Source organism: Euprymna scolopes, chromosome 11 (assembly GCF_053919585.1).
Source record: "Euprymna scolopes isolate OS-2025 chromosome 11, ASM5391958v1, whole genome shotgun sequence".
In the NCBI taxonomy this organism is placed as follows: Eukaryota; Metazoa; Mollusca; class Cephalopoda; order Sepiida; family Sepiolidae; genus Euprymna; species Euprymna scolopes.
Genome location: NC_136492.1, coordinates 102,848,259 through 102,870,380, shown reverse-complemented (window position 1 = coordinate 102,870,380; position 22,122 = coordinate 102,848,259). Strand labels below are relative to the sequence as shown.

Below are 22,122 nucleotides of genomic sequence, written 5' to 3'. Positions count from 1 at the left end.
ACGGCCGTTATCCCACAACGAGGACAATCAGGCGACTCCAAAAACCTGGAACTGCATTGTACGTTGTTGAGTGGAAGTGCATTTCTGGCCAATCGCCAGGTCAGAGAGAACTCTGAATTGTTCAGATGACTCGAACCTGGCGCCCAGCTCCACGCGGAGTGGATCTCACTCTCACCTTGTCATTTCATCGCAGTTAGTTTCTTTTAAATTTTTCAATTCAATAGTTCGATTATTAATTGGTAAGCTCAATTTTAAAACTGACAACATTCTGAGTTTTTTTTTTTTTTCACATTTATACACCTGATGTATCGATATATTATACTGATCTCCACTAAGTTGTCGATACTGGCCAAACCTTGCTTCAAGGTTATCTGTCTGAAACTTTCCTGGTAATATATACACCATGTTCAGTACATTTATACAATATTTAGTCAATTCTAAAATTGCGTAAGTAGTATGGTGCAAAGCAGTATATGTTTCCTTTGTTAACTTACCAGTTCTTCCAGGAATGCTATTCCAAGTTTCTAACCAGTCACAGAACACGTTTAGGAAACTATAATTATCACTATTTAATGTAAGTGGATTAGCATATTTATTACAGAGTCAACAACCTTTATATGGTGTTTTCACATTCAGTATTGTCCACCAAATATAAAATATTTAAATATATTCTGCGATTTCTGCATAATTTGGCAAGCATTCCTGTTTTCCTAAGGTTAGCAAAGCTTGAATAGTATAGTCATTGAAAATTTGCAAAACCAAATTAACATTTTGCCTTTCAAAAGTTTTTTTTTTTTTTTTTTTTTAATTACATTTTCACCCCAAACAAGGCACATTGCCACTTTGGTATAGGGGGCTACTATCAGGGGCAACAACTACTGGGGCACTATGTTGGGATTTGGGCAGCAAGATGTCGGTTCACGTTACACTTGAATGTCAGTACAATTGGGGAAGCAGGGACCTGGAATGGAATTCCAAAGTCTAGCGGTTCTGGGGAAGAAACTACTGTAGTAGAAAGATCTTTTACATCTAGGGATCTCTACTGTGTGGGGGTGGAATTTAGCTGCCTGTAGAGGGTGTCTACGTCGTGGGAGCACAAGTGTCTGCAGTTCGCCAGAGCATTCATCATTAAAATACTTGTAGAACAGGCAGAGGGATGCAACGTTTCGTTGATGGGACAGTGGCTGAAGCTTAGATGCCAGTTCAGAGCCTATCAAATTGGCGACTCTCTTTTGAACCTTGTCTAGGAGCGAAAGACTAGTAGCAGATGCACCAGCCCAAATGTGACAACAATACTCAATACATGGGTGAATGGTGGCCTTATAGAGGTACAGGATACTTTCGGGTGTTAGGATTTTTCTAACACGGTAGAGAGAGCCTACCTTCTTCGCAGCGGCCCTGGCAATGCTTTCAATGTAATTGTTCCAACTCATGATTCCTGTGAACGTTAGGCCAAGCAGTTTGAAAGATGTACTCTCAGATAAAGAGTCACTGGCGATTGCTATTGGTGGCAGAGAAGGTTTCTTGTAATTATTGAAGGAAACCAGTTTAGTCTTGGCAGCATTGAATGTGACCATCCATTTTTGTCCCCATTCCACTACGGGTTGGAGGTCATCCTCTAGTGTTTTTGCCATTTCTTTAGATATGTGTTCATTTGTTTTCCTGTCGTGCCTGTTATAACATATATACCCATCTCAGAAGCAGTTTTGTCAGGGAGGTCATTAATAAATATTAGAAACAATAAAGATCCAAGAATAGACCCCTGAGGCACTCCCGCATTTATATCATATTGTTTAGATGTACGACCGTCGAGGACAACCTGGATTTTTCTTTTATCTAAGGATTTAATTATGTTAAGTATTCTACCAGTGATACCATATGATCTAATTTTCCTGAGGAGACCCTCATGCCATACCCTGTCAAAAGCCTTAAATATATCTAGAGCTACCGCTCTACCCTCTCCCGCTTTGTCCAGTGAATGGTATATACGTTCAGAGATTACAGTGAGGATGTCTGCTGTGGAACGGGCTTGTCTAAATTCATATTGTTGGTCAGTCAGAAGTTTAGCATCTGTAAGGTGACGGACTAGAGCATGGTTAGTTATGGTCTGTAATATTTTGGTAAAAAGTGTGAGGAGGCTAATGGGGCGATAATTTGATGGGTCAGTTCTTTCGCCAGAATTCTTGAATATTGGTACCACAGAAGCAGTTTTCCAACAGCCCGGAAAGTAAGATTCATTAAGGCATTTGTTGTAGAGTTTGGAGAGAACTGGAGCTACTTCGGCTGAGAACTTTTTTAATAGCACAGCCGGGATGAGATCGGGTCCACATGCTTTTGAAGTGTCAAGATTTTTTATGATAGTATGCACCTAAGCAGGGGTGATTTTTAGATCGTCTAGCGTGGCAACTGTCCGCAAAAGAAAGTCAGACAGGGGGTGGTTGGAAGGGTCCAGTGTGGAGTTTGAGGTAAACCGGCTGGCAAGCATATTAGCCTTGTCGGTTGCTGAGCAAACAACCTTGTGATTGTTGGTTAGTGGGGGAATTGTTGATTGCCCATTATTTACTACACTGTTGTAGATTTTCCAGAAGTCACAAGTTCCTAATTTTTGTGCTTCGATGCGTTTTTTAGTGGTTTCAATAAATTCTCTCTTAGCTGTTGCTATTTCTTTCTTAACGTTACTTCTAGCTTCTATATACTTCCGTCTGTTTGAACTGGACTTAGGTCGGTTAAATCTGCGGTATGCATGCTGCCTTTGAGCAATGGCAGTTGCGCAAGTCGAAGTAAACCATTGGGGAGAGTGGGGCTTGCTATAAAATTTCCGTATGGGAACATGTGCTTCAATTGCTGTTTTGAACCATTCAGTGGTCTCATTTGCGCACTGTTCAGCAGGAAGAGAAAAAATATTTTCCCATGGGCATCTCTGATAAGATCTCTGATGGCTTCCCAGTCAACCTTTTTATAATATCTCGTTTTGAGTACTGGCATTCAGTTTTGGGTCTAGAGTTTAGGGCGATTTCGACCATTATCACTGCATGATCAGCATTCCCGAGTGGACTGTCAGCATTTGTTATACAATCCTTGGGAACTGTGGTCAGAAACAGATCTAGAAGTGATGCGTGTTGTTCTTGCTGGTCAGGGAAACTGGTTGGAAATGTAACCATTTGTGATAGGAAGTGAGATATAGCGAAGCTATGTGTTGTGCTGCCCACTGCATCTGTGTGAGTAGAGAATCCAAGCCAATTAAAGTCACCAAATACATGTACTTGTGCGCTAGTATCTAGGGAGAGTGCTGTGTCTATGCTGTCAGAGACTTTGTTTATTATGGTGCAGTCGAGGGAGAGCGGTAAAGAAAATGTATTTTAATATATGCACTGAGTCGAATAAGAAGAAAAGAGGGCTAGACGTTCTAACTGGATAGGGATATACAATTGAAAGCGTTGATGGGCTACAAAAGAAAGACATAGCTTTTTTATTTATTGCATTGTTATAACAGATAATACCTTAAACCCTATATCTTCTAAGCCAATTATTACACGTTTAATTATGTCAAATAAGTTCTCAGCTAGAAGACATTTAGTTGGCATAACATGCGCAACATCCTTATATTGTGAGAATACACTGCTAAGCATAAAAGCAAATGTACTTGTGGCAGGTTCATTGCTGTTGTTAGCTAAGCCAACAATATTACCACCTTTATAATCAAGATAAGGTTTGAGATGTATTTCATCAACAAGTAAAGATACTGTGATGTCATTCTGCATTAGTAACTTGAACTTACTTTTATTATACATCAGAAAATTATTGTGTTGTTCAATGACAGGATTCATAGAAGTTGATAAGGTTAATCTTCGAATGGTTGAATAGTATAGTAAAATTACATTTTTAGTGTTTCTTAACAGTCTGTGCCCTCTAGGGGAGCAGTTATATAATAAGGAAGAAAATACTATCATTTCACTCGAATAATTAACCTTATTCGTTGTCATTATGTTTATTTGTTCATATATGAACTTAATGGCATTAAAATATTTAAATGATCCATCTTGCACTAATAGCAAAAATGATAAAATTAATTTTAATAAAGAACTTATATTAGAAGTTTTCATTTCCTGTTCTTCGATGTCCATTTTTTTCATGTTTTCTATCAAAATCTGCAGAGTATTTTCCTCTGTTACATGTTTAGGAATTCTATACTCCCCTATAGCACTCATTTCCACATCACTACAGAATACTCTAACGACCAAGTCCGATTCAATCACCATAGACATTTTTATTTTGGGGCATGGCCATCTCTTTATATGGCATATAATGATGGTATTGTCTTGCCTAATAGAAGTCCAATAATTTTTATCTATAAACGTTAATTTTTTTTTCTAAATCATCAATATTATGGAAAGTTTTATGTTTCCTTAATTCTAACTCGTCAGCAACACTTTCACATAATGCACGCTTAAGAGCAGAATTTTCTGAACGCATTTTCTTTGTGTTAGGAGACTCTCTAAAAGTGGTTGATGATGATAAATAGGAGGGACAGTTTGGTAATATTCGAGGAATAGCACCATCCTTTAGATAGGGATTTTTTAATTTAACACTAATTGTCTTTCCAGTCCTTTCATCAAATGCTGATGCCTCTCGCTGTATGTCTTCAGGTCGAAAATGAAGTTCACATACCTAAAGAAATAATTTAAAAGAAAATCGTACCATGTTTGACTTAATACAAAAAAAAAAAGAAAATTACATGACAAAAACGATAAAGTAAAAAGGTTAATGTGCAGAATTAGTCCACCCTCGAAAAATCCTTTTAAATTACCACTTTTATAGGTTTTCGGGGGTGCTGAAAACAAAAATAATGTTTTAAATTATGGCAAACTAGTAGTTTCCAAGATATAAAGAGATGTTAGTTAAAAAAGGGGGGGGGGATAATTTAACCTAAAACGACCACCCACTTTATGGCCAATTTTTTTTTTTTTACATAGGCAACGAGCAATTTTTTTAAAATTACATTTTCGCCTCAAACAAGGTGAAGTGCCTCTTTAATGTAGGAATAAACACAACTAAACGTAAAATGAGCACCTACAGTTGTCCCCCTCTTCCCGACAAAAATTCTGTTTACACTTTTTGAAAGGGGGTGCTCATTTTACATTAAACTGTGTTCATTGTACGTTGACTTCCAACCCCCAACATAAAGGTGGCCATACTCATTTTTCTTTTCTTTTATTTGTTAAAAAGAAAGCGTCCCTAAAAAAACGATGGCCATAAAGTGGGTGCTCATTTTACGTTAAATTTTTATAGAAAAGTGATCCCCCATTTTTTTAAAATAACATTTCTTCATATCTTGGAAACTACTCGTTTGCCGTAATTTTAAACGTTATTTTCATTTACAGCACCACTAGCAGTATCAGAATTTTTGGGGAATTTTTGACAACCCTAACACAAAACTGCGAATAACATATACAAAACTCGTAATTTCTCCGTTTAAAGTGGGTTGTTTATTTTCTTTATGGAATATACTTCCAAAATAAACTATTAAAATTGTTTAAAAAATAATAGAAATATTTTTTTTATTGCCAGCATTTTGTAAACACTTCTTTTTAAATAAAAAATAATATTTCTATTATATATATATTCTCCAAAATTCTGACACCTACACGGCCACGACATTTACCACAAATAATTATTAATAAGCTTTTGGGATAACAAAAACGGTCATAAACTTAAAAACAAAGTTTAATCTATTTCACGCTGATATAAATATTGCACAGTAAAATAGTTGAACTAAAAAGATAAATGATTTTTCTTATTTAATTATTTAAACAAGGAATTCCGTTTTTACGATATCGCTTTTATTAAATTGTTAGGTGAAAGTACATAATATTTTCACCATACTCCCCATTTTAAATAAGTTTCTAAATAATAATTTATTATTTCAGCACATAACTTAAATTACATGTAAAATTCATTTTTTATATACATACTTTCATTTTTATTTTAAAATACGTTCTAAAAAAATAAATAAATAAAAGTTAAAAAAAGGCGCGTTTTTTTTATTTTTTATTTTTTTTTAAATATCTCAAATATTTTAACACTTGCTCTGCTATATTTAGATGGAGTGAAATCCTTTCTTTTTATTGCATTAATCCACTGGTAAATTATTTCCTTTGGAACTATACATCTCGACGGCATGTTTAAATTTATTTAACCATCGAAAACTTTAAACCAACTTCCGGTTTAGTCATGAGACACGTGACCAAATTTCAACAGACCGATGTTCATGACATCACCAGACTAAATTATAGTCGTCGCTAGGCCATCATGTTACGGTAGCCACGGTAAAACGCTCCTTGAAATGTTCTCAAAACCCCTCGCAGATCTCCAAAGTCTATTCCAAGGTGCGTCCATCCGGATGTCTTACCTTTGCAATGTACTTGTCAGAACCACGCCTAGAAATTTCACGATGCGCGTCAGTGTTGGAGTTAACTGCTTCATTGCTTATCTTTCTAAGCCTAGCTCTGACTACTTGACCTTCATAACGCTCGCTATTCTCATGCAGAAGGTCCTGCTTAACTAGTTCCTGACTAACCCTATCACCCTCCCCTGTAGCCCGGGCTAGTTTCTGCTCTAGTTTCTTCGTGTTGGCCTTATCTAGTGCGAGGCGCTGGGAATACTTGACGGAGAAGGTTCTAATTTTGGCTTTTAGACCTACCCACCACTTACTCCCGGTAATCGCCCCCACTAGTGCTTTTTGAATTAATTCTATTAGCTTCTCTTGGAAGTCTTGTATCTCCAGAAGAGAGGTATTTAACTTCCAGTGAGCCACTAACTTAGGCCTATTTCCTAGCTTCAGCCGGGCCATAACTAGTTTATGGTCCATCTGGCCTAGCCAAGTGAACGTGGGACAAGATAAGAAGTCTACTTCGCTTCTCCTAACTAACATCCTGTCCAAGTAAGTGTTTGGATAGGAGGAAACGCTATTGGTCCATGTCCACATCTCCCGCCCCGGATGCTCAACCCAAAACCTGTCAACCAGACCGCATCTAGCCATCAGATCAGGCTGGACTCGCACCTCTCTGACCCTCTAGCTTCGCCTCCTACCTTATCTATCTTGAGGTCTAAGATGGCATTCCAATCCCCCATTAGCAGCACTACCCACTTGTGACAATCTACAAACACGTCGAGCTGACTGAAGAATGAGACCCTCTCACGAGTGGTGCTGGGCACATGAACCGCAATCACCCGAAACACAGAATCTTTTATGGCAACATCTGCCACGACCAGCCTGCCCTCCGCATCCTTATGGACAGCATCGACTGTCGCGGACAGGGTATGTTTAACTAGCAAGGAGACTCCCTCCCCCCACATGCTGAGAAAACCTCAAAATCTCGGGCCAGCACCTGACAGTCCACAGAAGAAATGAAATGTGTCTCCTGAATCGCAGCCACATCCACTCCCAGGGACAAGAGGTCATGCCGGGCCAAAAGCCAAGAAAAGCTTAAAAAGCTAAAAACAGCATCTATTAACAACAGACCTTTGATCTTAACCAAAAAGGCTAAGCACAAAAGTGTTATGGACCGACCGACCGACAGTGACTTATAGAGTTGCTTGCACGTGACTAAAAATTGAAGATAGTTTCTGTCACATTATGGGCTTACTGAATAGAAACATCATTCTAAGAGAGAAAGAATGTGGTAGGCTGAAACTTATAATTTAAGAGTAGCTATCCATTTTGAAATATCTTTTTCTTCTAAATAATCGTGTAAAATGACCAGCTATCAAAATTCTCAAACATTTTTTCTGAACTTAAAAAAATTATCTAGTGAGATTTTAACTGTTAGATTCATCACTGTATGTGATTTGCTGTGACTAATGAGTAATTTCTGACGAAGGAAGACACAGAAAATCATACTACAGTACTTGAATTGATGCAGGACAAAATCTATAAAAACTTTACAAAATAAAAATGGCAATAGAATTTTTTTTTTAATTTATGCTTGGGTCTTTCTCTGCAATAATATATGTGATTAATTCTTTCAGATGGACAACAATATCAAATGGTCTTCACGTTGGGATTATATTTTGGATTCTATGCCTCATTCCAATATTCAATGGTTCAGGTATGAATTCGTTATTTGAAGATTATCAATATTATTACTTTGAATGTAACTGTAATCGAAGAATGCTTATTATTCTAATTTTATATATTTTTAATTCATTAGATTAATAGAAAAAAATTTTATTAAAAAAAAATAAATAAAATGGCTTCTAAATACCTATTTACCTAGTAAGTCAGTTCTTTGTTTAAAAAAATTTTAAAAATTTTCAGATTTGAAAATGCATAAAAATAGATTAATGAAAAATCAATTTGTTTCATTTTAATACGGTCCATGTACATAGAAGACTTAACTAATTGAAAGGTGAAATTTGTGAATCCAGCACACATTATGCTGCAGGTCACTCTCTTTCAAAATACCAGTGATTTCCATTTGTTTATGATCTCCAGATTTCAAGGTTCTAGATATACCTTAAAAAATTCACAGATCCATTTTTCCCAAAGTGGTAATATCTGTTAAGGCATCTAGTGCTACCAGATCAGGTTGTCTGAAGATACTGGCTACCTGATCAAAAATGCACCAAACATTGGTGTTATTATTTTTTTCTTGTGAAAATTATGTTCTGCAAAGTCAGAAACAAAAACGTTTTCATTTTATAAAATAATCAAATCAAACACCATAAAATAAATATTTAAACATATAAAGAACTTGAAGAATAAAACACTTTTTCCAAAATGACTGGCTTCAACATTAAATAACTCAAAAAGGATTGATATACCATAAAACCAAACCAAGCTCTATGAATAAAATTTTGGGAGATATAAAGAACTTGAATAAAAAAACGTTTTCTAAAATTACTTTTGCAGAATTTTATCAACAAACAATACAAATACAAAGAACATTCTGTAAGGCAGAAAATACAAGATTAACCAAAATAATTTTTATTAATGCTACAGAACTGCTTTACAAAGATCCATGGATAAATATTGCTAATATTATGAGTTTCCATAGAACAAGCAAAAAAAACAGAAAAAGTTCACTGAGCTGATGTATAGACAGACGAGTTTATCTCGTTGAAAACCTTGGATGAAAATTGAATTTCTTTTATATGCAGCAAATGGTTTTTGAAGCAATTGATGTTTTATAAAAGTTTCTTCAATTTCACATTTCAACGTTGATGTTAAAATGTTTCATCATATGTGAACAGTTCTTGTTGAATACAATTTCCGATTAAAAACCATGATGAAGTACACAGGTTAGTTTAAGAAAATTGACCAATGTCATTGTGAATGGCAGAAATCATAACTCATAAAATGATCTGATCAAAATAAGATTATGTAAAATCTAAAAATTAAATTACTAATTAATCATTTTTTATTTAAAAATCTAATAAATAAATTATTTCACTTTTGAAAATTCTTAATATACAAATTCAATCCCTATTCCCAGCATAATTTGAATTTTATTTTTGTTTTTTAATAACTAAAAAAAGTTTTTGGCTAATGAAATATCATTTAATAATGACTTGGACACATGATCAATTTATTAAATTTATTATTTTGAACAAAGCTTTTTATAGATGCAAGAACATATCTAAAATATGGATATGAAAATTCCTAATATACAAATTCAACCTCCATTCTCAGCATAATTTAAATGTTATTTTATTTTTTTTATATTGTAAAAAAAAGTCTTTGTTAATAAAAATTCTGATCAAATATCAAAATTCAAACTTTCCACAAGTTCCACCTTGGCAATGCTGACTAAAGTTAGTTGTATATAAACTTAGACACGTTATAAATTTATTAAATTTATTATTTTGAACGAAGCTTCTTAGAGATGTGTGGACATGTCTAAAAATGAGGATATTTATCAAATATTTCAAGATTTGTTTTTTTTTTAAATCTAATCAAATTTTTTTCAGTTTTTACTTCTACTGCTTTGTTTAAAATTTGACTTCAATAAAACTGAAGGACATACAGTTTTTAAAAATAAGTGGGTTCATTTTAGTAAATTGTAAGTAAAGATCTGTTTTCAATCCAGGATTAAACTTTAAAATTTAAATAGAATTGAGAATAAGAGTAAAATTCAATGAAATCCTTAGAATATTTATAAATGATTTTGAAAATAAACAAATTTCTTCTATTTATACAGTTTGTCAATAGGAAATATTAATCACCACCAAAACTTTTGATCAAAATGAGAAATGCACAAATATAAATATAAATAAAATGCATTGATCTTCATAAATTGTATCCTTGGAAAACATTTTTCTGATTAACATTAAAATTTAATTGAATTTGAACATAACACTAAGAATTATACATTTAATGAAATCAGTTTTTATCCGGAATTCAACCTAATTAAAAAAAAAAATACAGAAATATCTTTATGATGTATGTACCCAACATGGAACAAAAATGTCATATTCCAAAAATTATGTATATTAGTCAAGTAGTTTTCTTTTTATATTGAAATTTCTTTTGCAATTTTTAGAGATTAATAGTATATCATAGCCATTTTAAGATTGATTTTAAAATACTCCTTTATTAAATATGGCGGATCAGGACACATTCTTCCTTCATATTTGATTTTTTTAGTTAAAAAACCTACTTGATAAATTTGCATAATTTTTGGAATATCACAGTTTCGTTCCATATGTATGTACACCATAAAAAATTTTCTGTATTTTTTTTTTTTAATTAGGTTGAATTTTGAACTTGCCCTGAATATTCATATTAGATTCAGAACAAATTACACAATGTTTGTGGGCAGATGTTGATCGCCTCCAAAACAAAACAAAAAAAAAAGAAGCTGATCAAGCATAACTAATTTTAAATATTTACTGAAAAGTTTTTTGATGAAACAATGTGATAAAATGTAAAATGAACCCTCTTTTAAAATTGTGCACTCATCAATATTTTAATAAACTTTTATTTTCTCTTTCAGTATAATGAATTCATTGGTAATTGTATTGTTTTTGTCTGGCATGGTGGCCATGATTATGCTGAGAACTCTCCATAAGGATATTGCTCGATACAATCAAATGGATAATGCTGTGAGTAGTTTAGGCAGCTGTGATCTTTTTTTCTTTCATCATGCTAACAAAGAAAAGTGACTCGACTAAAGGATAAGATTTTAATTTATAAAAAAGATTAAATTCTTAGGTTTAATTACTTTACTAGAAAAGAGAATTACTGACTTATTTGTGACCTTCAAAATAATTAATGGAATTTCTAAATATAGAATGCTTCTAATCCCTACTTATACAGAAAATGTGTTTATTTGTTTTAGCCCTTTGCAAGATTTCTTGTTTTAATCTATTAATATTTTTTTTAAATCACAAAAATATATGGCTTGACTGTACAGATAAACTTTCTCTGAAATATTTTATCAAATTAACCCTTTACTCTACTCTAAAAAAAAAAATCCCTGTAGATTCATTTTTTACTATTTCTGAAATTATCTACTTTATCGGTAATAATTTCAATGTACCACATAATTATTTTTTCTGTCTTGTGCTGTGGTTAAATGTTTTGTGAATTACTTCCCATGACATTTCACTTAAGTAGCCCGATTTTTTTTTTTTTTTTTTTTTTTTTTTTGCATTGTTTATAATTTTAGCAATTTATATCTTTCGTTTGTTTTATTATCTCAGGAAGATGCTCAGGAAGAGTTTGGATGGAAGCTTGTTCATGGAGATGTGTTCCGACCTCCACGCAAAGGAATGCTGCTGGCTGTTATGAATGGAAACGGTGTACAAATTTTCTTCATGACTCTCATCACTTTAGGTGAGTTGATGGATAGAATTTGCTTTATTCAATCTAGTAGGTGACATCTAAGTGACGATATCTTGAAAATGTTCACTTTGACAAATATTAAGTATTATGGGGAAAAAGAAGAGACTCTTATCTACCATTTATCTCCTCTGGACTCTGTTTTCAATTGCTATTTATGCTTCACCAGTGTTCACACTAATATATAAAATAACATCTGAATCGGTGAAGCTAAAAAATAAAGAAAAACATCTCAAACTCAAGCGTTTTTAGAAAAATAGGAAGAAAATTGTATGATTTTTGCCCAGAATTTCTCTTATATTAAAAACAAAAATAAAGAAAACTCTGTAACAAAAAAAAATCATATTTCAAAAATCATGTAAATTAATGAAGTAGTTTTATTTTTAAAATAAAATCAAATTTTATGAATATCTGAGGAATGACTGTTTCGTCTGCCACAAGATTCTCAAAAAAACAAAGGAGATAACTGAACATTAATTCAAACTTGCAAAAGTTATGTTGTAATGTATACAAATTCTCATCATTCGCTTAAAAATGATTTTCTTTATAAAAATAAAACTACTGGATTAATTTGTGATTTTAGGAATATGATATTTTTGTTTTGTCATGAGTTTGTATATCATACAGATTTTTCTTAAATTTTGTTTTTTAATTTTGGGAAATTCTGGACAAAAACCAAATGTATAAACTAATATACAAAACAGACAGAAAAAAACATCTTGTACGAATAGGTGGGGATGGCGGGGTAGAGTGTGTTTGACTTGCAATTTGCTTTCTCAATTTTTCTAGATACTGGAAATGGATTCATAAATTTTTTTCTTACTAACTTTTGAGTGATAAGACTAGTGTATATATATGTATACACAAATACACACTCTTGAAGTGGAGAATTTATTTCTATTTTTAAATGCAGATTAAAAAAATAAAATTTTAAGTTTATAGTTGCTAATCAAATTTCTTCTTTGACTTAAAAATTTTGTAATTTCTTTTCAATTTGTTTTTCAAATATTTATTGTAAACAATACATAAACATTTTGAGGAATCTATATTTAGAAATATTTCCCCTTTTTTTTTTCAGTATTTGCCTGTCTGGGTTTCTTGTCACCAGCCAACCGTGGGGCTCTTATGACATGTGCTTTGGTATGTTTCATTTTCTATTTTATTTTTTATTGTTTTCCCCAACCAAAAACATTGAAAAAATTTTTTTTTAATTATTAAATTATATTTGGGTGCATGCATTAATTTATATGTTGCACATGGATCCAGTCACTTAACCATGAAGAAAATGTATTATTATATTTTAAACTAAGTATACCTACTTAGCAATACTTGTCTTTTTATACCCCTACCTTTCCTCTGTCTTTTCATACAACATAAAAAAAAATATTTACATTTTTGGAAAGATAATTCTATGAAGAAATATAGGTTATTTAAAAAAAAAAAAAATGATTAGTTTTGCAATAAAATTGATTGATTTTGTAACCTTCCATAAACAATTTAGTTTTTTTTTTTTAAATATTTTAACTTTTAAATTTATAAAACATGTTATAGGCCAGAGGTGCATGCTTACCAGATTTCTATGTTTATAATATAATTTTGAAATCTAGATGATTAATTTTTTAAAATTATTTTAAATAAATTATGAATTGATTTTTATTTTTAAAATTTTACAACAAATAACACACTTTCTAGTTTACACACAATATGTAATCGTATATATTTTTTAAAATTATATTAAATAAATCATTAATAAATTTTTATTTTTTAAATTTTACAAATAATGCATTTTCTGGTTTACACACAATATTTAATCAGATAATTTTTTTTTAATTATTTTAAATAAATCATTAATTTTTATTTTTTTAATTTTACAAATAACACACTTTCTAGTTTACACACAATATTTAATCAGATACTTTTTTTTTTCAGATCATCCAATGTTTTAGTTTGGTTACTCCAATACTTAAAAACTCTTAAACTCTTTCTCTTTGTAATTTTTACTTATGACATGATAGCATTATGTTGTTTGTACTGCTGCAGTTTATATTAAACTGTTGTAGTGCAAATAACATTTGGCTGCTTCTTGAACAAGTTTTTCGTAGATTTTCTTAATTCGAATAACATTTTTCGTGGATTTTCTTAATTCAAATAAAATTTATTAAAATACAAATAATTTTAAATAAATTATTTAAAACTTTCTCATTCGTTAGCATTTGTCATTTCCAAAATTATCTGACACATCTGAATGTGAAAATAGTAATCTTTACTTCAAACATGAAACGTATAAAACTATTAAGTAAATATTCAAATCAAATTAATAAAAAAAAAATAAAACAATTAAACTGCTACTAGTCTCTCGCTCCTAGGCAAGGTTCAAAAGAGCCGCAAATCTGATAGGCCCTGAACTGGCATCTAAGCTTCAGCCTCTGTCCCATCGATGTAATGTTGCATCCCTCTGCCTGTTCTACAAGTATTTTAATGGTGAATGCTCTGGCGAACTGCAGACACTTGTGCCCCCACGACGTATACACCCTCGACAAACGCGACAAGCAGCTAAATTCCACCCCCACACAGTAGAGATCCCTAGATATAAAAGATCTTTCTACTCCAGTAGTTTCTTCCCCAAAACCGCTAAACTCTGAAATTCCATTCCAGGCTACTGCTTCCCCAACTGTACTGACATGCAGAAGTTCAAGTGTAATGTGAACCGACATCTTGCGGCCCAAATCCCAACATAGTACCCCAGTAGCTGTTGCCCCTGATAGTAGCCCCCTACACCAAAGTGACAATGTACCTTGTTTGGGGTGAAAATGTAATAACAAAATAAAAATAAAATTTTTATTAGCAAAATGCATTACAATTTGAAGAGTACCTATGGTAAAAATTGGATTACTTAATAAAAAAAATGTAATTCATGGCAGTAATGCAGAACATACGGCATATTATGTTGACATACTGGTTCTTATTAGAGCACCAAAGTTAAGCAATGTTGAGCTTGGTTAGTACAAAAATGGATAATCATTTGGTAAGACCAGATGCTGTATGTGCTCTGAAGCCTGGAGAGGGATGGCACCACCCAAGACACTCTGCATGAAGTAATGCACTGCTCCCTCGACCCCAGATGGATGAGTCGTTTATCTGTAATTGTAGAAAACATTTTGAAAAATTTTGTATTTCATTATTTCAACCTTAGTCTTATTATTTATTAGTTATTCAAATTAAAAAAAAAATTATAACTGCATGAAAATACAAAATATTAAATTTTGACAGGGACTAAATGAAATCTATTGTTTTTATAAATCCAATTAAGATATTGTAGTTGAAAAAAAAACAATATTCTAAAATTCATGTTTGCTTCCAACCATCTTTCATCTGATGAATATTAGTTGAACGATCTTAGACATTTTATTAAAAATGAACCTGTTTTTATGTTCCATTTAATGTTTGATTTTCAGATATTTAATTGATTGATTTCTTTTTGTTTTGTTAATAAATAAAAAAATTTCCCTTCTTTCCATTATAGGTGCTTTATGTATGTCTTGGAACTCCAGCTGGATTCATCTCTGCAAGAATTTATAAAAGTAATTGTTTTTTTTTGTTTTTGTTTTTTTGTTTTTTCAATCATTTAATGTCTTTCTTTTCATAAATCCATTTATGTATGAATTTTAACTTTTGAAGTAAACTAAAAATTGATTGTTACAAAAATTTAAATTTGATTAAAAAGCAACAAATATTCTAGAAAAAAATGATTTTGTCTTTAATGTTACTAAAAACATTTTTTTTACTAAAAAAATAACTTGAAATTGAAATGCCTCACCTCGTCTGAAAGCGAAAATAAGATGTTTACTGACTCTGTAGTTTTTAATTTCATACTTATTGTAAACCTTTGGAGCATAAAACCACACCAATTTTAAGGGGTTTTTTCTTTAAGTAAAAAAAAACTTGTATACTTTAAAATCTTACAAATCTTGTACATGAACTTTCATATTCTTCACTTCAAACTGCAATATTTAAGATTATGTTCATCTTACATTGAATAAAAATTCCTCTTGTTTTGTGGCTAATTATTTTCTCATTTATTTACTTAATTTTTTTTTTAGTGTTTGGAGGAGAGAAATGGAAATCTAATGTTTTATTAACAGCCTTTTTGTGTCCAGGGTAAGAGATAACATTTTACTCTTTTCACTCATTGCCATTTTAAACAGGAATCTGATGAGTAACATTGATTTGATTGGCACTTAGCAGTTTTTTTTTTTTTGTTTTTGTTTTTTTTTAATACACAGATATTCCCACATTGGAGTGGGGGGGGGCGTTTTTTTGTTCCCACTAAATGTATTTAAATAGAAAAGAAGATTACTAGAAGACAAAATGAAAACGCAAGATCATTAGGGCAAAAATGTAACCTTGGGTCTCCAAAAATCATAAAGAAAAGACAAAAAAAAAATTGAATAAACAAAAGTAGGTTTACAAAAAATATGAACAGGAATATAGGCATATATATTCAAACCATTAGTTCTAAAATATGACTGATTTCATTTTCATAATTAGAATTTCAAATCTAAATGAAGGAATTATGACTTGGACATTTTATTTACATAAGTTACAATTATATTTGAAAGATAATAAAAGACCATTAAAAATGAAAAATATTTTACGCATGTGCAAATATACATTTAACTACATTAATTTTTAAAGTTATAATATGCATATGGCTTAGCTCAGATGGTAATGAATAACACTGGAGAGCTACATATTTTGGTTTCAATTCATGTTTTTTTTTCTTTTCAACTTATGAAATCAGTACTATAATAATAAATATGAAATCTTCATAAATTCATATTTAAACATATTTTATGATCAAGCAACGCTGTGTGGCATGCTAGTATATATTACTAGCAGGGTCCATGTTAGGTTTTTGCTTATTTTACCAATAGGTGCCCAGAAATTTGCAGTTGTGACATAAGCAGCTTTGCTTTTCTACACCATATGAACCAGACTAAACTGACTTTCCAAACCAAAATTAACACCTAGTTTAGGGCTAGGTTAGTGTAAAAAAATAAATAAATAAATTTCTTTTGAATCAGTTCTGTTCATATTGTATAAATTTTTTAAGTTAACGTTCATTGTTATTACTGTGCATTATTTGGTCAGTAATTTCAGAATTTAAATCCCAATAACCCCTTAAAAAATCTAACAAATTGAAAAAAAATTTTAAGTGAAATCCCGTTCTCCATTTATATTTGAAGTAATTTTGATGAGAAAAAAAATGCCACCACACCAATGTTCTCTTTTCAAAATTAAAGAACTATTCAACTATGCGTCTATATACTGCTAACTAAACAGAAAGTGGGTGTTTATTTTCAGCTAAATTCATATTGGAAAGTGATCGCCTTCTTTAAAATTAAAAAAAAATTTTTTTTTTTTTTTTTTTCCTTTTTTGAAAATATTTTTTACAAATTTTAAATGAAAACTTTTGGAAAGTCAAAAAAAAATGTATAATAACTTGATAAGTGATACCATTATGAGTAAAGGCTCTGTTAAGAAACATGTCTTCAGGGAATGTATTCTAGAATTTTGGGATGTGAATGACTGATTAGTCATACAGAACATTATATATATAATACACATAATATTTTATTGAATTTATGAGCATTATATCTGAGGAGATGGGGGTACTGAATGAATGAAGGAATAAGAGACCCCCATCTTTTAATTTCAATTATATTTTGTTGGGCATTCAACAATTATATTTCATTATTTATTGTAGCCAGCCAATCAATGCTCTATGAAAGTAGGATAAGTTTAAGGGAGCGTTGTGTATTTACTGAGGGAAATTGTAATGTGAAAGACAATTTCACAGAATTAAAACCTAAAACAATGATGCTCAAAGCTGAAAAAGTATCTAATGGAGAAGTTCTGGTGTCAGTAGTGGTAGTAGATTTTTGCATGTAAGTAAAAGCTGCTTCCTGTATGTATGACTTTTTGGAGAGTCAGGTTTGCCAGAAATAATGTAGGAATTTATAAAATTGGAAACTGATTGATAATTTCTAGAAACACTTTTTTTTTTTTTTTTTTTTTACAAGGTGGTCACCACTTATCAAGGCCCGGAAGCCACTCAGGGATAAATGTTATTGCATGTACAGTACGTTAGTGTGGAGATTAAATAAAGTGTCTACTTAAGGGGGCGGTTCATCAGGAATTTGTTTACGTTGGGCTTGAAGACATCCAGGTTGTAGTCAGGTGGGAAGCAGGCAGACAGAACAGAGTTCCACAGGCGTGCACTTCTAAGAAAAGCTTTGCTCATGGAATCTACGTTTTGATTTAGGCACAGATAGAATGGGGAAAATTTTTGACAGTGGTTTCGGCTAGACGGGTGTTTTTCGTAAAAGATTGGCGAGGGGGGGATCAGAGAATGGAGCTCAGACGAGCACCTGCCTTGGAAGTAACGATAAAACAAAGATAGGCTCGCAACGTCTCTTCTGTGGGAGAGAGGTTGCAGGGAAGAGAAAAGGGTATCCCCCACTAAGCCACAAAGTCTATTTTGTACTCTGTCAAGGCAGGATAGTCTGTTTTTAGCAGCTCCTGACCAGATATGGCAGCAGTATTCCATCCTTGGACGTACTTGGCTTTTATATAGATAGAAAATTGCATCAGTAGTGAGATATCTTCTGGAGTGGTAGAAGGATCCCACCATCTTTCCAGCGACCTTGGCAACAGACCTGATGTACGTGTTCCATTTCAGATCAGGAGTAAAGGTCAAGCCCAGAAGCTTGTCAAAACATGGGGCTTCTCCTAGACGAGAGCTATCCATTTCAATTGATGCCAGATGGGGATCAGAGCGTTGATAATGTAAAGATAGGAGTTTGGTTTTAGATGCATTAAAGGTAACCAGCCACGTCTTCCCCTACTGAACCATGCGTTTGAGATCAGAGGAACTTCGTCAGTTACAGCCTTTGATGTGTTGCCATAGATGAATGATTTAAGTATGTGTTTAGGAGATCATTGATGTAGATCAGGAAGAGAGTTGGGCCCAGGATGGACCCCTGAGGGACTCCAACATTAATACTGCAGGCCTCTGATTTTTGTCCATCGACCACTACTCTTATGAGCCTATCAGAGAGAAATGATTTAATGATTGAGAAAACATTTCCAGTTATACCGTAGCTGGAAATCTTGTGAAGTAAGCCCTTATGCCATACCTTGTCGAAGGCTTTTGATATGTCAAGAGCAATTGCCCTAGAAAGGAAGCCTTTGTCAAGAGATTCACTAATCCTATGAGATATAACCGTTAGCACATCTGCGGTAGATCTTGCAGAACGGAAACCATATTGTGTGTCACTTGCGTGTAACACTAAGAAGGTTATTTCTGCTGAGGTGGTTAACTATTTCTCTATTTAATATGGATTCCAGCAACTTACTCATGGCACACAGGAAACTTATTGGTCTGTACTGAGAGGGAAATGACTTATCACCTGAATTCTTAAATACAGGGCATACTGATGAGGTTTTCCAGGGTGTTGGAAAGCACTTCTTCTTAAGGCAACGCTTAAACAGTTTCGTAAGTATGGGAGCAAGTTCTGGTTGAAGCTTTTTTAACACTATAATTGGGATGCCGTCAGGGCCAATTGCTTTATTGAAATCAAGGTTCTTGATTAGCTTGGCGACCTCATGCACAGATATTTGTATGTTACCTAGCGTGTTATAGGAGGAAATATGGGGAGTTGATGGCCTTCGTCGCATAGGGTAAAATTAGCTGCAAAGTTCTTGGCAAATAGTTTGACCTTGTGTGATGCTAACGAGATGACCTCAGGTCCATTGATAATGGTTGGGATAGAACGCACACTTCTTTTCAGGATCCTATTTATTATTTGCCAAAACTGGTTGGAACCAAGCCACTGATCAGCTACTTTGGATTTAACGGACTGAGCATAATAGCTCTCTTGCATTTTTTATTACTCTTTTACAGTAGTTGCTGGCGGTCCTGAAAGCAGCTTTAGTCTCAGTGCATATATTACGTTGGTAGCCATGGAAAAAGTGCTTTCTGTGCGCTATGGCAGCAGCACATTCTAGGGAGAACCATGGCTGACTGTTAGGTTTTTGTTGGAATTTTTTGGATGGTTTGAATTGGTCTATGCCTACAATTAACCATTCGGTCAGGTCTGATACTATATAGGACACATCCTTTTTAATCATGGAATGCAGAGGTAGATCAGATATGAATGTACGGAAGCTATCCCAGTCAGCCATGGAGTATCTGTATACAGTACGGTGGAAGGGTATGTCTGGGGACTTATTACATTTCATTTTTATCTTAACTGATACAACGGAGTGGTCGGAGGATCCTAGAGGAGAAAGAACGGAACATGAACATAGCTCAGGGGAAGTAGAGAGAAAAAGGTCTAGAAGGCTTGCGTACTGACCTGTAGTATCGGGCATATGGGTGGGCTCGCGAACAATGAGTGAGGTCATAAGCAATGGCAAAATCATGACAGAACGTCCCCCTCATAGTCCGTCTTATTTGAGGGGGTCAGCCATTCCACGTTATGGGTGTTGAAGTCACCACAGATGTGAATGTTAGCCGAGGGATGTGCAGACAAGATGTGGTCTATTTTCTCAGATATATTCTTAAAGATAGTAACTCTGCTGTTATAGGGCCAATAGAGTGCAAATATAAATGCGGTGGTGTAAGCAAGTGCAACCCGGAAGCACATATAAGGTAAATTAGAATCTTCTCTAGAGATATCCCTGCCACACGGGAAGCCATCTTTAATGTAGGCACATATTCCATGCCCATGCCGGTCTTGGGGGTCAGATTTAGATGTTAAGTTGGAGTATATATAATGTATATAATGTCCAAAAGGTCACTCAAAAGTAAAGAATCTGTTTAGGTTCAAAACCCTTCAGTGACTTTTTGGACACCCTGTATTATATAATTTATTTTATTTTCATTTTTTGTTTTTTATTTATTTTTCTCCAGTATGGTCTTTTGTATGTTCTTTTTGCTGAATTTAATTCTCTGGGCAAATGGAAGCAGTGCTGCCATCCCATTTACAACTCTTCTTGCACTTTTGGCCCTTTGGTTTGGTATTTCTGTCCCGTTGACATTCATCGGTGCTTATTTTGGTTTCAAGAAAAGGGTAAGACATTTTTTTCTTTCTCTTATTGATGCTTGCAAATTGATTTCATATAGCAATACCTATCGACCATAAAATGCTTTGGATAATCACAGATTTCAAGGTAGTTCTACTGAAATAGTCATGTTTTAAAAACAAAAGCACTATAAGTTCTAAAAATACTACCATTTTGTTCAAGAATGAATATTTTTTCACATGAATTAATAAGTTATAATCTTCATGATATATTTGAATTTTTTTTTTTAGCAAATTAATGATAAAAATGTCAACACTATTAAACTGACATTTTGCATCAGACTTTTTAAACCTCCTCCCATCCTGCAGTACTTAAAAATTCAGTACCACTCCCTTATGAGGAATTTTGTCATGAAATTTGGAAACTTATCAGAAGAAACATTATTTTCAGTCTTTATTGTCTTTAAATAAGATATCAACATGATGCATTTTGAACATTTAAAAAATAATATTTGTACCATAAATATTAAGCAGCAACTCCTACTAATTCACTTACATGCTTAAAAAAGAAAGAAAATACTTCATTTATACGTAGAAAGAAAGAGAATACTTTTTTTTTTTTTCTTTTTTTTTTTACTGAAAGTTTTAATGCGATTTATGGTTCTTTTATAAGATAGTGTATCTTTTGAGAAATGCTAGTTTTCAACTTTCGAACATTAATTTAAGTCAGAAATAACTTTCCAGCAGCCAAATAAAAAAAAAATAAAGATTCTACTTTTTTAGGCGATTACATGTGAACACCCTAAAAACCTTAGTGTGAATAAAGAAAAAAATCAGTAAATAAAGGAAACATAGTGGGGATCAGTTGTGCATATAAATTTAACATAAAATGATCCCTTACTTCCCACTTATTTTTGAGCAGTTAGCCCTTTGAATACTTTTGATATTTTGTCCAGCTGAAAAATTAGTCTAAAAAAATAATTACCTTACCACTAACCTTAGGTTTGAGTGACAAACCAACCTCCTAAACTGCTTTTCCGTGAACATATACCACTAACTCTACATCTGAGTAACAAGCCCCCCCCTTAAAAAATGCTATCTCTGACTCTAGATACAAAAACCCTTTCTTAACACTATCATTAACTCCAAGTCTGAGTGGCAAACCCCACCCAATAAACACTCTTAAAAACC

General features: G+C 32.9%; 1 protein-coding gene across 1 annotated transcript in view; it reads left to right on the top strand.

The window, feature by feature from the left end:
* LOC145288023 (transmembrane 9 superfamily member 2-like) overlaps window positions 1-22,122 on the top strand; it is a 139,343-nt gene that overhangs the window by 105,005 nt on the left and 12,216 nt on the right. The window contains exons 8-14 of the mRNA XM_080136028.1: window positions 8,029-8,108; window positions 10,995-11,103; window positions 11,704-11,836; window positions 12,921-12,982; window positions 15,366-15,423; window positions 15,943-16,000; window positions 20,820-20,979. Coding sequence (XP_079992154.1) covers window positions 8,029-8,108; window positions 10,995-11,103; window positions 11,704-11,836; window positions 12,921-12,982; window positions 15,366-15,423; window positions 15,943-16,000; window positions 20,820-20,979 — 660 coding nt within the window. The remainder of the gene's footprint in view (window positions 1-8,028; window positions 8,109-10,994; window positions 11,104-11,703; window positions 11,837-12,920; window positions 12,983-15,365; window positions 15,424-15,942; window positions 16,001-20,819; window positions 20,980-22,122) is intronic.